General features: G+C 32.5%; 1 protein-coding gene across 3 annotated transcripts in view; it reads right to left on the reverse strand.

Moving 5' to 3' along the window:
- Nucleotides 1-13,172, reverse strand: part of LOC114331029 (uncharacterized) — a 443,107-nt gene that overhangs the window by 14,310 nt on the left and 415,625 nt on the right. The window contains exons 11-13 of one of the 3 annotated variants that reach the window (XM_028280506.2): nucleotides 10,812-11,205; nucleotides 3,566-3,759; nucleotides 3,125-3,478 (exon numbers count right to left, since the gene is read on the reverse strand). In XM_028280506.2, the coding sequence (XP_028136307.1) occupies nucleotides 3,125-3,478; nucleotides 3,566-3,759; nucleotides 10,812-11,205 (942 nt within the window). Of the gene's footprint in view, nucleotides 1-3,124; nucleotides 3,479-3,565; nucleotides 3,760-10,811; nucleotides 11,215-13,172 lie in introns of all 3 variants that reach the window. The other 2 variants (XM_028280498.2, XM_028280491.2) reach the window with 2 other exon arrangements.

Raw genomic sequence — 13,172 nt, forward strand, 5'->3', positions numbered from 1 at the left:
TTAAAAAGTAAGTACATATTTATAAATTTTAGTTATTTATATAAATCATTATATAATATTTAGCTAAACTAAACTATGCATAAGTAACTAAAATTTATATAATACTTATATGTACTTACCTCTTTAAGTAATATTGAGTTACCAAAATAGATTATAAATATGTATTTTGAAGCACCGCCAACAAAAAGAGATTATGTATGTTCTTTACTCCTAGTACTACATCATTCGTCTTCATCCTTAACACTGCATAGATCCATAGATGATACAAATAATGAAATAATGCCTGTTTCCTTTTTCATATTTTACGGTTTTTTCCTATCCCTGATCCATTCAGGTAAGAAATGGTCAGATGGGGGATATGAATGTATTGTGGAATAACAACATCGGTGGTCAGTGTTGCCAAACGGAGAGAAATTTCCCTTTTTGCGGGAATTTTCAACATAAAAGGTGATAAAGGGAAAAAGTTAACTCAAAAGGTAACTTATCCATTCCAAATTGTAAAATATTAAGAAAAACTCAAAATATTTGAAAATAATTAAACATATCTTCTCAGATTTTGTAAACAGGAGTTTTTTTATAAAAGTGGGAATTTTTATGGTAAGTTGACGGAAAAAGCTTACTCGACGGTTGGCAACGCCAAAGCCTTTGGTCGCTTTGGATGTGCAGTTTGGCACGTTTTGGTTCAGCGAAATGGCCCGTATTGTACCTAAATTCAAATTCCAAGGATGTAAAAATACTCATGATTCATGATAAACTCGAAATGGTAAAGTCATTTCAATTATGAAAACGAATTTTTAATAGTATCTATGTAAACGTTAATACAATTAATGTTTAAACTTTTTTACCATACAACAATTTTGAAATGAAATTCGTCCAATACTACCTACATCCATAAATTTTATTAATTATGTATTCTAAAAAATAACAAATTTGATAATCTATAAGGCTAATATTGTACTTCCTATACATACAAATTATTTTTAAGATATTTTAAAAGTATCTACTTATAAGTATGTGTTAAGAATGTACTTATAAGTAAGTGTTAAGAATATTCGATAAAGGTATATTCTAAGAATAAACTTTTACGAATATTCCGAGATCCTACGTACACGAATATACTCAGTATATTCGGTGCGAGAATATACTTTGAAGTATATGCAAAGAACATGAAATTTAGAATGTTTTTTAAGGTACATGCTATGCTTGTACTACACATATACTAAAAAGAATATACTCCGACGAATGTTGGTAGTATATGCTTAGAACATGATGCGAACATCATTGTTATGTGGGTATACTCTCTCTAGTTATTTCTAAGTAATTTGCTTTATGACGAATATTGCATCGTTACACGATCTTCCAGTATGAAAACCATGTTGTTCATCTGCTAAACTTATCCTCGGATTCATTAGGTCTTGTAAAAATTTAGTTGTAAGTTTTAGGCTAGTATTTAACAAGTTGATACCTCTGTAGTTTTATGGCTGCTTTTATCTCCTTTTTGAATAGTAAAATTAGTTCGCTTGTTCTCCATTCTTCCGGTATCTTATTGTGTTTTATGATTTTGTTAATTAATGTTGTTAATTGTTCTGTCATTGCTGCTCCACAATATCAGTAATTTCGAGTAATCTGTTTGCATCAATTAAGTGCCAAAAACAAACCCTCGAAACTCTATATAACGTACCTTAGAAGTAGCCCTGGGCACCCAGGTGCTTCGGAGGTCGGTTCTGATTGCATATCAGTGTCCAGTGACGCCAAATACCACGAAATAAGAAAATCTGGCCCTTAATATACTGATTTTAACATGTTTATGCATTTTTCGATGCGTTTTATACACTTTAAAATGTAATGATGCATTTCCACCCATTTTTCTATTGTAGACTTTTTTCCAGACGTCATCCTAATCCTAAATACAATTCAAAAAGTTGCAAGTCTCTAGGTACCTACTACATATATTTAAAAATATATTTATTCCTGTGTTTTTAGTGGTAAATGCCCTGGTCTAATAAAAACAATGCAATACCTACATGTAAAATTAAAGTTGATGATCACAGTCTAGAAATATTTCTACATTTTTTCTGGTCAATCTAAGCTAGGTAATTTTTTTCTAGGCCTGATAAGAATAGTGTGTATTTATTATTAAAATGTGTTGCATTTTTATTTTCAAAGGAACAAACATCTGTGAATTATCTACCTCGACAAATCGTATCTTATCGTATAGACATCTGTTTCTGGGTGCATCCTTTTTAAATGATTTACCTCCCTCTGTTTCAGCTACTTCTCAGCGCCCTTTAATCCTATAAAACTCTCCATAGCCTTCACCCTTCATAGATGAAATTTTAGTTAACTGTACTGATACCGAACACTCGAGGAATACCGGTCCGATTCCGATATCAACCGATTGTAAATACAATACTCAAATAGGTACTCGCTCTGATACGATTGGTACGAAGTAATCAAAGTAATAAAAGTAATCAAAGTAACGATTTGCCTCTTTGTATAATAATCGTTACTTTCGGTATTCGTAAGTAACGAGTACTTTGTAACGAATAGTTACTTTTTCAACATCACTAATACCTTAATAACACTATATGGCGAAACCGATATATTAACACTGAGATGAAGTCAAGTATTTATAAAGCCAGTGTAAGACCAATAATTACATGTGCATTAGAAATAAGACCCGGTACAGCCACAACACAAAGACTACTGGAAACCTGAAAGATGAGAGTACTGAGAAGAATAATTACAGGAAATGCGCTGAGGGATTCAAAGAGGAGTGCAGACATTAGAAGAAAATGTAACGTACAGTGTAACGAATGACAACTAAATAGAAAAAAAATGGAATAACCACACAAGCACAATGTGGGAGATACGTGTAGTCAAAATAGCTAAAGGGTAAAGAGATAAATGACCAATCGGTAGAAGATATATAAAAAATATATAGAAAAGTAGAAAATACATGTGTTTTGTCCTATTAAATGATTTCTTAACCAAGCATGGTGCGTTAAAATTATAGAACATCTGCTGAACGATGGTGGGACAATAAATCCATTTTTTCAATTAAAAATAAAACTTAAACCATATATTATGTCCTTATCTATTAACATTTTAGAAGCCATGTTACCTTGTTGCCATAGATTCTAATAGCTGTGGATCATCGCTCAAATCTCTAATCAACCTCGGCCGATGTTTCTGCAACGTCGAGAATTTAATCTCAGATTCAGACTTTCTGGGACCGTGTAAAGATTCTGAGTTACTCCTTGATTTAAGCTCGTTATTTTGATAATGTTCTTGTTCATGGAATGACAGGTTGATACCACTATCTTGACTACTAACGCTAGCGACTGTTGAACAGTTGATTTTTGTTTTCTGGGTTTTTTCTTCTTCGGATTGTTCTTTGTCCAGGATTTTGTCAGAGCTGGCGGATTTGTTGATAATTTGTTGGAGAATGGATTCGGTACTTTTACCTGCACTGCTTCTAGAAAAAGAAAATGTAATTAAAGCCAACAAACCTCAAGAAAATAATTAATCTTGCTTGAAGTTATTTCTTTAATATTACACTAACCTTTCTTGTTCTGATTTTAATGGAGGGAAATATCTATTTTCACTGGGATCCCCCATACTTGAAGTTCGAGAATAGGTCAGTTTGTCAGGATTGTCAGGGGTAATAAATACGTCTACTGCACTAACGACGTCACGAATTTCAGACTTAACTTCATTTGCCATTTCAATAGAAACTTTTTCTAAGTACTCAGCCACCTACAAAAAAAAATATATCAACGTGTATATTAATATATTGGCATTTTAGTTTTGTACGAGTAGGATGATTCAACAAGTATACTGGAATCAAATGGCAGAATTAAAAGTTGCCAACGATCTATATAAAAAAACAAATAAAAATAAGTAAAGGAGCGAGAGAGGGCTGCATCCTCTTACCAATGCTCTTTAATGTATGTGTAGAAAAGGTTTTTGATCTTGCCGAGAGGTCTATCAACGACATAAAGATGCTACTAGAGGTGGTGAATAGTATTAATAGAGCAGAAATGAGTACAGTCTTAACATTAACAATAAACGTAGGAGGTCAAAGATAATCGTAGCTATAAATATATCAACGTGTATACTAATATATTGACATTTTAATTTTGTACGAGTAGAATGATCCAACAACTATACTGCAAACAAATGGCAGAATTAAAGGTTGTCAACGGTCTGTATAAAAAACAAATAGAAATAAGTAAAGGTGTAAGACGGGGATGCATCCTCTTCCCACTGCTCTTTAACATATATGTAGGATAGGTTTTTCATCTTGCCAAGAAGTCTATCACTGACATGAAGATGCTACTGGAGGTTCCAGTAGCATCTTCAGGAGGTTCGGAGTACAGTCTTAACATAACCGTAGCTCAGATAATCACACTCATAGAAACTCATACAAAGAATTCGGAAATTTAAATATACTCTACTTTAAATTTAATACATTCGCAAATGGAATTTCGACGAAAAATTAATTAGTCAGTTTAAATTAAAATAAAATTACTTCAGTTCTATCGGAACAATCTAAACACCTAATTGAATAAAATAAACAAGAAGGAACTTCACACATCTCAAGAAACCGGCAGAGCAGAAGACTTTCATATGGGAAGGTTTCCTTCCAATGTGAGTATTCTCGGAAATGAAAATGCAGACTTAAGAGTGTGTAGTGCAGTGTGTAGTGCGGACTCAGAAATATTAAGATGTGGACCAATTAAAGGACGATTTAAAAATTTCTGTTAAAAAAATTAAAGACATATCTGCTGAGACTAAACCTATTTATCCAAAGTGACACGAACAGAGTGTAATTAACCAATTACGATAATATTACACTAGACTTACACCCACCCAAACTTATATGGAATCACCATGTATTTCAAAGTAATATTTATTTCTTTTGAAAAAATTTGTTATTGTTGCAAAGAATAAAGGTTTTTATTGAAAATAAACAAATCGATAAGACAATCAGATACTACAGCTCGGTACCGTATGGTATAGGTTATTTGCATGAGTTGCAAATTGAACGAAAATAAATAAACTAACTTTTACGTCCAAAAACGAAAATATGCATTATATGGGGTTATAGAACTTACAACCGAGAAAGATTATTGGTCTTGTGGAGCAAGTAATGTTCTCAAAGGGACATAGCTGTAGAGCTAGACGTAACACATGGCGTTCTGTCCAAAACCTATGCTAGGAAACAGGACTAGGAAAGCTCAAAAATAAAGCAAGGAAAAGTCGCCAAAAAGTAATAACGGCTAGCCACGATCTTTTAATTGTCCATTCAGCTGGAAGACACCCAACCATTTCTCACCTGCAGCTCCAAAGGCAGCTTTTGGAAGCTACAGGTGTAACTCTTTCAGTTGAAACGATAAGAAGAAGAGTTCGTGCCAAGAAGTATACAGTAGGCGACAGTTATGGGTTCCCGAGTTATCCAGGCAGCATAAGATTGATCGCCTAAATTGGTGTCTTCACCACTAAAACTGGAACATTGGAAATTGACAAAATGTGCTATTTTCAGAAAAAGTCAGGATTTGTGTAAAATAAGAGGTCGAGGAAGACAAGCAAGAACGAAAACTGTCAGATCTGTTCACAAATATATAAGAGGAAGTGTAATGTTCTGGAGAGGAATTGTGCCATCAACTTTAACTGCTCACAAGTATGTTGATAACCTGTAGTTAGGCTCTGGAGAGGTGCAACAGGAGACAATTTAATTTTCTTGCATGGTAATGGACCTCCACATACCATTAGAGTGACTAGAGACATCATTTAATCAGAATGTATCCCTTGTTTGGAGTGGCCTGCTTACTCACCCGAGCTTAGCCCTATAGAGAATTTGTGGGATATGCTTAAAATTATTCGTTTTACATTAAAATTTGTTATGCTATTGACTTTAAAACAACTAATTTCAATTTGTTTGTTAAATACTTTATTATTTAATTGTTATGTATTTGTTATTAAATTGCTTTAAAATAAAAAATATTTTTTGACTTCGTGTGTTCGTTTTTTTAAATTCGCACAAAATAATAAGAAATATCAGGTGATTCCATATAAGTTTGAGTGTGTACATACTGATACACACTTTCAAAGAATAACCCACTAATAAGTGAGCAATGTAATACAAACTTAATAGTAAACCATATTATAATTGGATACGATGAAATTCAAACATGAATGAAATTATGTTAAAATAACTTCTTATTTATTTGTCGTGTTAGAACAAAATGGTGAATCAATAAAGATAGACTGTTTGAAAACAATTTGATGTATATGCTCCATATTAACACATTTGAAGTATTATTTTGTAATAATTACTACCGTAACTATCTAATTGACAAATATTGATATTATATTGGATTTATATGGGATTATATCACAATTCATTGTAATAAAAATTCCATTTTAGATTTCAAAAACATTAATTTTTTAATAAGGAGTTGTTTTAACCGGTAGTTGTTTATTAATTAGAGCTTTGTTTAGCGTTAGCCAATTGACAGGTGATTTACTTGGCTTCGACCGGTAGGCAAATGAACATTGTGTTGAAAACTCTGATTTTTGTGTTTTCATCGAGTAAGATGAGGGCTGTTTCGATGATTTTTCTCTTTGTACTGTCTCATGTTTCTTTCATAACTATTGATGCATGTTTCCTTTGTAGTCCGTGCTCATTGTTCCAGGTATGTTTGTATATCTGGTATCTGTCAAAGTCTCTGTTTTTGATGTATGAATGTATGATTCATGCTCATGTCCTCATACTTATTGGTCTTGCGGTTTCTCTCACATAAAAATTGTTGTGTTCACAAGGTATTTTATAAATGCCGTTCTTTGATCTCTCATGTGTTGTTCTGTTTGGTTTTGGACAGAATAGATCTCAGTGTATTGGTTATTTTGAAGGTTGTTGTGATATTGTATTTATTTCCAATCTTTTTTTAATTTTTCTGATACCTAAGCCCTTTTCACACGGTACGGTTGACATATTCAAATGCCCTCTTGTGAGCATGTTTATGGTGTTATGTTGTTTCCTTTCTTCAATCTTAGGAAATTTCTTGTTTATGAATAGCAATGAATATCATTTTTTGTTATCCGGTTTTTTCTTCCTAAAATGCATATTAATTAGAGCCGGGATTTTGGGGCTCTATAATATAATGATTTGGTAATTTACGAGTTTTCACAAAAGGTGAATTTTATATCATCATTTGGGAATATTTTTCAAATCCTTTTTCTTTTTATTGCACCGTCTCCTTCTGTTTCATTTGCGGCAAGCAATGACTCCCAACTTTTCTTAATAATGTCTAACTTAATTTTGCTCAAGAAAAAAACAAAATTCGTAAGTATAAATCAAACTTTGGCAATTTCTAAAAACACTGGTGAAAGTACTAACCATTTCAAACGTTGTACACTAATATTTAAATATAAACTAACGGCCAAAATTCTGGGAAATTTATAAAAATTATTGTTTTTCCAGCAACACTCTTTTCATGATCGTGATTTATACCTATATTTTGTCAGTCCAAGACGAGTAGAGTCATGTAGTTGTCCAATTGTAAGCCCTTAGTAGTTTCCTGACACTTCCAGTGTCTATTAGTCATTTCAGGTAGTTGTTAGTAAGGCGATATTTTTTAATTTAAGGTGTTTTTTTTCTCACGGAAATACATCAGTCTAGAATCAACGAAAACGGATCCCAGAAACTCAAAACGTGTTGAAAGAGAGCAAAAAATCAGTCAAAAAAGGCAGAAAATTGTTGCAGATCAGCAAAAGCCATTAATGCAATTGGAAAATCAACTGGCTTACAAATATCGGACCGCACTACCACAAAGTTTTGTGAAAATGGATTATGAGCAAGAACGCTTAGAAAGAAGCCGCTCCTGAACAAAAGACAGATTAGAATCGTGGAGTAAGATAATTTGGGGTAATGAAACCATAATCTCGATCTTTGGAAATCATTGAGTGAGTTTTTTCGCCACAAACCGAGAGATCTTTTGCCTAGAGCTCCATTTTCCCGGCCCCTTTTGATTTCCTGGGAATCGAGAGTTCGTAATTTGGATTTCTCGGGAATTCCCGGAAATCGGGAAACTTAAAAATAAAAAGAAGAAATTGTTTTTGTTCTAATTTTTCAATGCAATTAGTATAAAAAATTTGATGGCAAATTAAAAATGTTTGGAAAAATTCAAAAATTTAAAAGAAAATTTTAAAAATAGGAGAATTATAAATTTGTGTAATCTGAATTTTCGTTGTTTTTATTATTGAAATATGTTTTAAAAAAACATAAATTGTTGAGTATTTGATGTTTCAGGCTGGCTCGTTTTTTGTACAGAAATTTGCTGAAGTTGAAAACGCACCTTCTGTTGATGCTTTTTAGTGAAGTGAGTAATTTTTTAAACGTCGGGTCAGCTGATTTGCACTAATCTAATAACGTAGTAAATTTCCTATGTACTAATTCTTTATAAACATAACTTTAATTCAAAATAAATAATATTTATGTTATAATTCTGGATGCTTCAAACTGAATCAGATCAGAATTCTATTTAATAAAGAAGTCTGCATCGAATGATAGTTGAAAAACGTTGAATTGTTTCTAGATGGCGATGTAATCAATGATGAAATAAGGTTTCAAGTTCGTGAAATACTTTCAGGTTCGGGCAATAAGGTTCCAAGCGACAAGTACTTTAGAAAAATTAAGAGTGTGTGTACTTACCCACGTGTGTACCCACGTAAGAAGTTATACTTTTATTATATGATTTCAACGAAATAAATATACTTTCAGTGGTGTACCCCCAGGGGGTTTTGGCCCCCCCTCATAAAATATTTAAAGAGTAGCAGGAAAATGTAACTCCTTTCACAAACAATACAAAAAAAGACCAAACCAAAGGACCCCTCCCCGGAAAATTATACTAGGGGCGTCACTGTAACAGTTTACTTATATTTTATTTAAATATCAAACTAATTTTAATACTTCTTACTTTCTAAAAAATTTTGACAAAATGAAAAATAAAACAGTTCTCAAAAAAATTGAACAAATTGAATTTGCCTATAAGTGGATGCCAAACCACGATCAGGAATATACAGAGAGGTCCTAAATTATGGAATAAATTCATTTTCTCTAAAATGGACGACTTTAGAGAAAAATTCCGAAACAGATCGATTTTTATTTATAAATTACAATTTTTTGGCATATATTTCATACTAGTGACGTCGTCCATCTGAGAGTGATGACGTAATCGGTGGTTTTCTTAAATGGGTTTTTTAAATCGGTGGTTTTAAATAGGGTAGTGTGGCACCTCATTTGAAAGGGCGTTTAATTCTCTATACAGTAATATAAACATTAATATCATTAAAAATGAATAACCATTTTCAATTTCGTATTTATTATTGTCTTATTAATATCATTATTTATACAGGGTGGCCAAAATAATAATTTTTGAATTAAATTAATTGACGAAAAAAGAAGAATGTATGCAATTTATTTAACTCAAAATACATTCTGTCGCTGTCAGAAAATAGAAAAAAAATGTTTATTTGGCAAATAAACACTGCTTTTCGCTTAAATTAAATGTTCAAACTGCCAAGAGGTAGGTGGGAGGCTGTTTGTGATTTAATTTAAGCGGAAAGAAATGTTTATTTGTGAAATAAACATTTTTTTCTATTTACTTACAGCAGTACAATGTATTTTGAGTTAAATAAATTACATACATTCTTCTTTTTGGATCAATTAATTTAATTCAAAAATTATTTTTTTGGTCACCCTGTATAAATAATGATATTATCGTTTATATTACTGAATAGAGAATTAAACACCCTTTCAAATGAGGTGCCACACGACCCTTATTCCCATTTAAAAAAAATCATTGATTACGTCATCACACTCAGATGGATGACGTCACTAGTATGAAATATATGCCAGAAAATTGTAATTTAAAAATAAAAATCGACCTGTTTCAGGATTTTTCTCCAAAGTCGTCCATTTTAGAAAAAATGAATTTATTCCATAATTTAGGACCTCTCTGTATATGAGGACAATAATTTCTGAATACAAAAAAAGATAAATTTAATTAGGTTTTTTCATAATATATAAGTATTTTTTTATTTTCATTTTAAGTTCTGTTGTTTTAGCTAAATTTAGTAAAAATATGTTTTGTGTTATGATTTTCTATTTAAAAAATAAATATTCGTTTTATTTTGAAATTTATACCCTAACTTCACCAATATCGCTAACAATTTTTGTAAATTTTAAAATTTATTGTGAAATGTTTATCTTATATGTTTATATCGATAGAACATAAGGTTTCAAGTACAAGGCTTATAGTGCCATAAGGTTCCAAGTACACTACAGACGTCAGTAAATATGTTACAAAATTGCACATTAGAATCTTACTTATGACATTATCTAACGTGAGGCGTTATCACAATTTACCACACTGTAGTATAAAATAATTTTAAGATTTACAGTCCGTCAAATAACGAAGTTATGATAGTTTAATAGTAGAAATTTGTCTCCTGAAAAATTTATGAATGGCGCTTGGAACCTTATTGTTCTCAGCCCCCGTAATAGCTAACGGCTGCTGTTTGATTTATTTTTAAATTTTTAGGGTATTTGTTCTCTTAGTTCTGTTAAGCATAAAATAATGCAATAAAATTATAGATAATCTTGCAAATAACACAAGTCGTGTGAAAAAGAGAAAAGCTGCTAACAACTAAAATTTTTGTAAAGTTTCCAGAATTTTGGCCCCTAGTGTAAAACTAGGATCTTTATTTGTGGTTCGTTTAAAGCATTTCTTACAAAAACTCACCTCATTTGCAGAAATAGAATCACTCCTGCCGTCCTCGCTTCCACTTCCGTGTCGTTCATAAAACGAACACACGCTATCGGTGTTCTCCAAAGCGTCTTCAACTTTGGAAATAACTTCTCTAATCTCAGACTTTATATTCGTTGCTAACTCCTTCGTCATTTCCGTGACGTAAGTTTGCAGATCAGGTACAGGAGAGGCGCGGCCGCACTGTAGGCAGTCGAAGCTATTCGACAAGAAATTCAGACTATGGGTAGGCGACATCTGATTCGAGTCTGATTCCAAGGAATTCGGCTCTTGGCTGCTGTAGCTGAGTTGTCGCTGGCGACCATGCATGCCGAGACTGACTCTTGTTGATGGGCTGAGAACTGGCGATGGGACAGTTGGGGCGCCCAGGCTTAAACATCTACAATTAAATCAATATCAAACTAAAGCCAAGCCATGCATTAATTTTTTTTTCATGATCCAATTGCGTATTTTATAGTACTTTCGGACAATGTCCAGAAGACGTTGCGGTGAAGATAGCTACAAATGAATGACCTAACGAAATTCCAGTATATATAACAAACAGTAATGACATTCTGCGACCTTAATGAAGTCACGTATCTTTTCCGCGCAGAAAGTCGCAGAACTCACTGCGCTTCTGCATACTTTCAATCTTGAAGGTTTGACTACCAACTCAGGTGCTCAGTGCGCACAGTTGCTGCTGGTTGAACCTTGTATTATAGTATGCTATAACTAGATCCAAACCCAGACATCCAAAGTGAAAGTTATCCTCCAACACCAAATTGTTCTATATGGTCCACATAATGTTCAGAAAAAAGCCACACCATTTTCAGCGTCGGGTTTGGGGAGAGCGGGGGGAAAAATCAATAAATTCGTAGTTTTTCAAGGTTTTCGTCAATATTTCTAAAACTATGAGGTTTAGCATGAACAATCTTCCATACAAAAATGTTCTACATTAAATTTGAAACAAAAAAGCCCTATGCATAATCCTTCTAAAATGAACGGTTCCAAAGTTACGGAGGTAGTATAGTATAATTGGTCCAAAAAAGGCCTAACCCAGACATTAAAAGTAAAAGTTTTCCTCCAACACCAAATTATTCTATATGGTCCAGATATTGTTCAGTAAAAAGTTACACCATTTTGACCGTCTGGTTTGGGGGGGGGGGGGGAAATGGGAGAGAAATCGGTAAATTCGTAATTTTTTTAAGTTTTTCGTCAATATTTCTTAAAATATGCTTTAGCGTAAACAATGTTCTATAGAAAAATGTTCTACATCAAATTTAAAACGAAAAAGGTCCTATACATAATTGTTATAAAATCAACGATTCCAAAGTTACGGAGGGTGAAAAGTGGAGGTTTTCGATACTTTTTATATTTTTTGGGCAATTTATAATATTTTTACTGATTGAAAGAAATTTTCTTTAACAGGATTTGTTATTTCAGTGGCCGATGGTATGTTAGTTATAAGACCTTGAAGAAACGTCAACCTCACCACCCAAAATCATCATCAATTGCCCAAAAAATATAAAAAGTATCGAAAACCTCCACATTTCACCCTCCGTAACTCTAGAACCGTTGATTTTGTAACAATTATGGATAGAACCATTTTTGTTTTAAATTTTATGTAGAACGTTTTTGTATAGAACATTGTTTACGCTTAAACATAGTTTTAGAAATATTGACGAAAAACGTAAAGAAACTACTAATTTACCGACTTCTCCCCCATCCCCCCATCCCCCCCCCCAAGCCGGACGCTCAAAATGGTGTAACTTTTTACTGAACAATATGTGGACCATATAGAACAATTTGGTGTTGGAGGAAAACTTTTACTTTGGATGTCTGGGTTAGGCCTTTTTTTGGACCAATTATACTATACTACCTCCGTAACTTTGGAACCGTTCATTTTAGAAGGATTATGTATAGAGCCTTTTTTATAAATGTAGAACATTTTTGTATAGAGGGTTGTTTATGCTAAACCTCATAGTTTTATAAATATTGACGAAAAACGTAAAAAACTACGAATTTACCGATGTGTGACTTTTTTTTGAACACTACATGGACCATATAATAACAATTTGGTGTTGGAGGATAACTTTCACTTTGGATGTCTGGGTTATGTCATTTTTTGAATCAATTCTATCATACTATTAAGGTAATTAATAATTGTATTATAATTAATAATTGTATTAAAGGTAATTAATACATTAGTTTTAATATGTTGCCTCTTGAAGCTGTTGGACCTACTGATCATTCAAAAATTTGATAATTTATTTGACCTATTTAATTAGTCTAATGTTTCTAACCGTAAGCCCTACAATAGGGCTTTTAGTAATTCTCACTAACTGTTTGTTTTTAAAA

The sequence above is a fragment of the Diabrotica virgifera genome, chromosome 5 (genome assembly GCF_917563875.1).
Source record: "Diabrotica virgifera virgifera chromosome 5, PGI_DIABVI_V3a".
Taxonomy (NCBI): Eukaryota; Metazoa; Arthropoda; class Insecta; order Coleoptera; family Chrysomelidae; genus Diabrotica; species Diabrotica virgifera.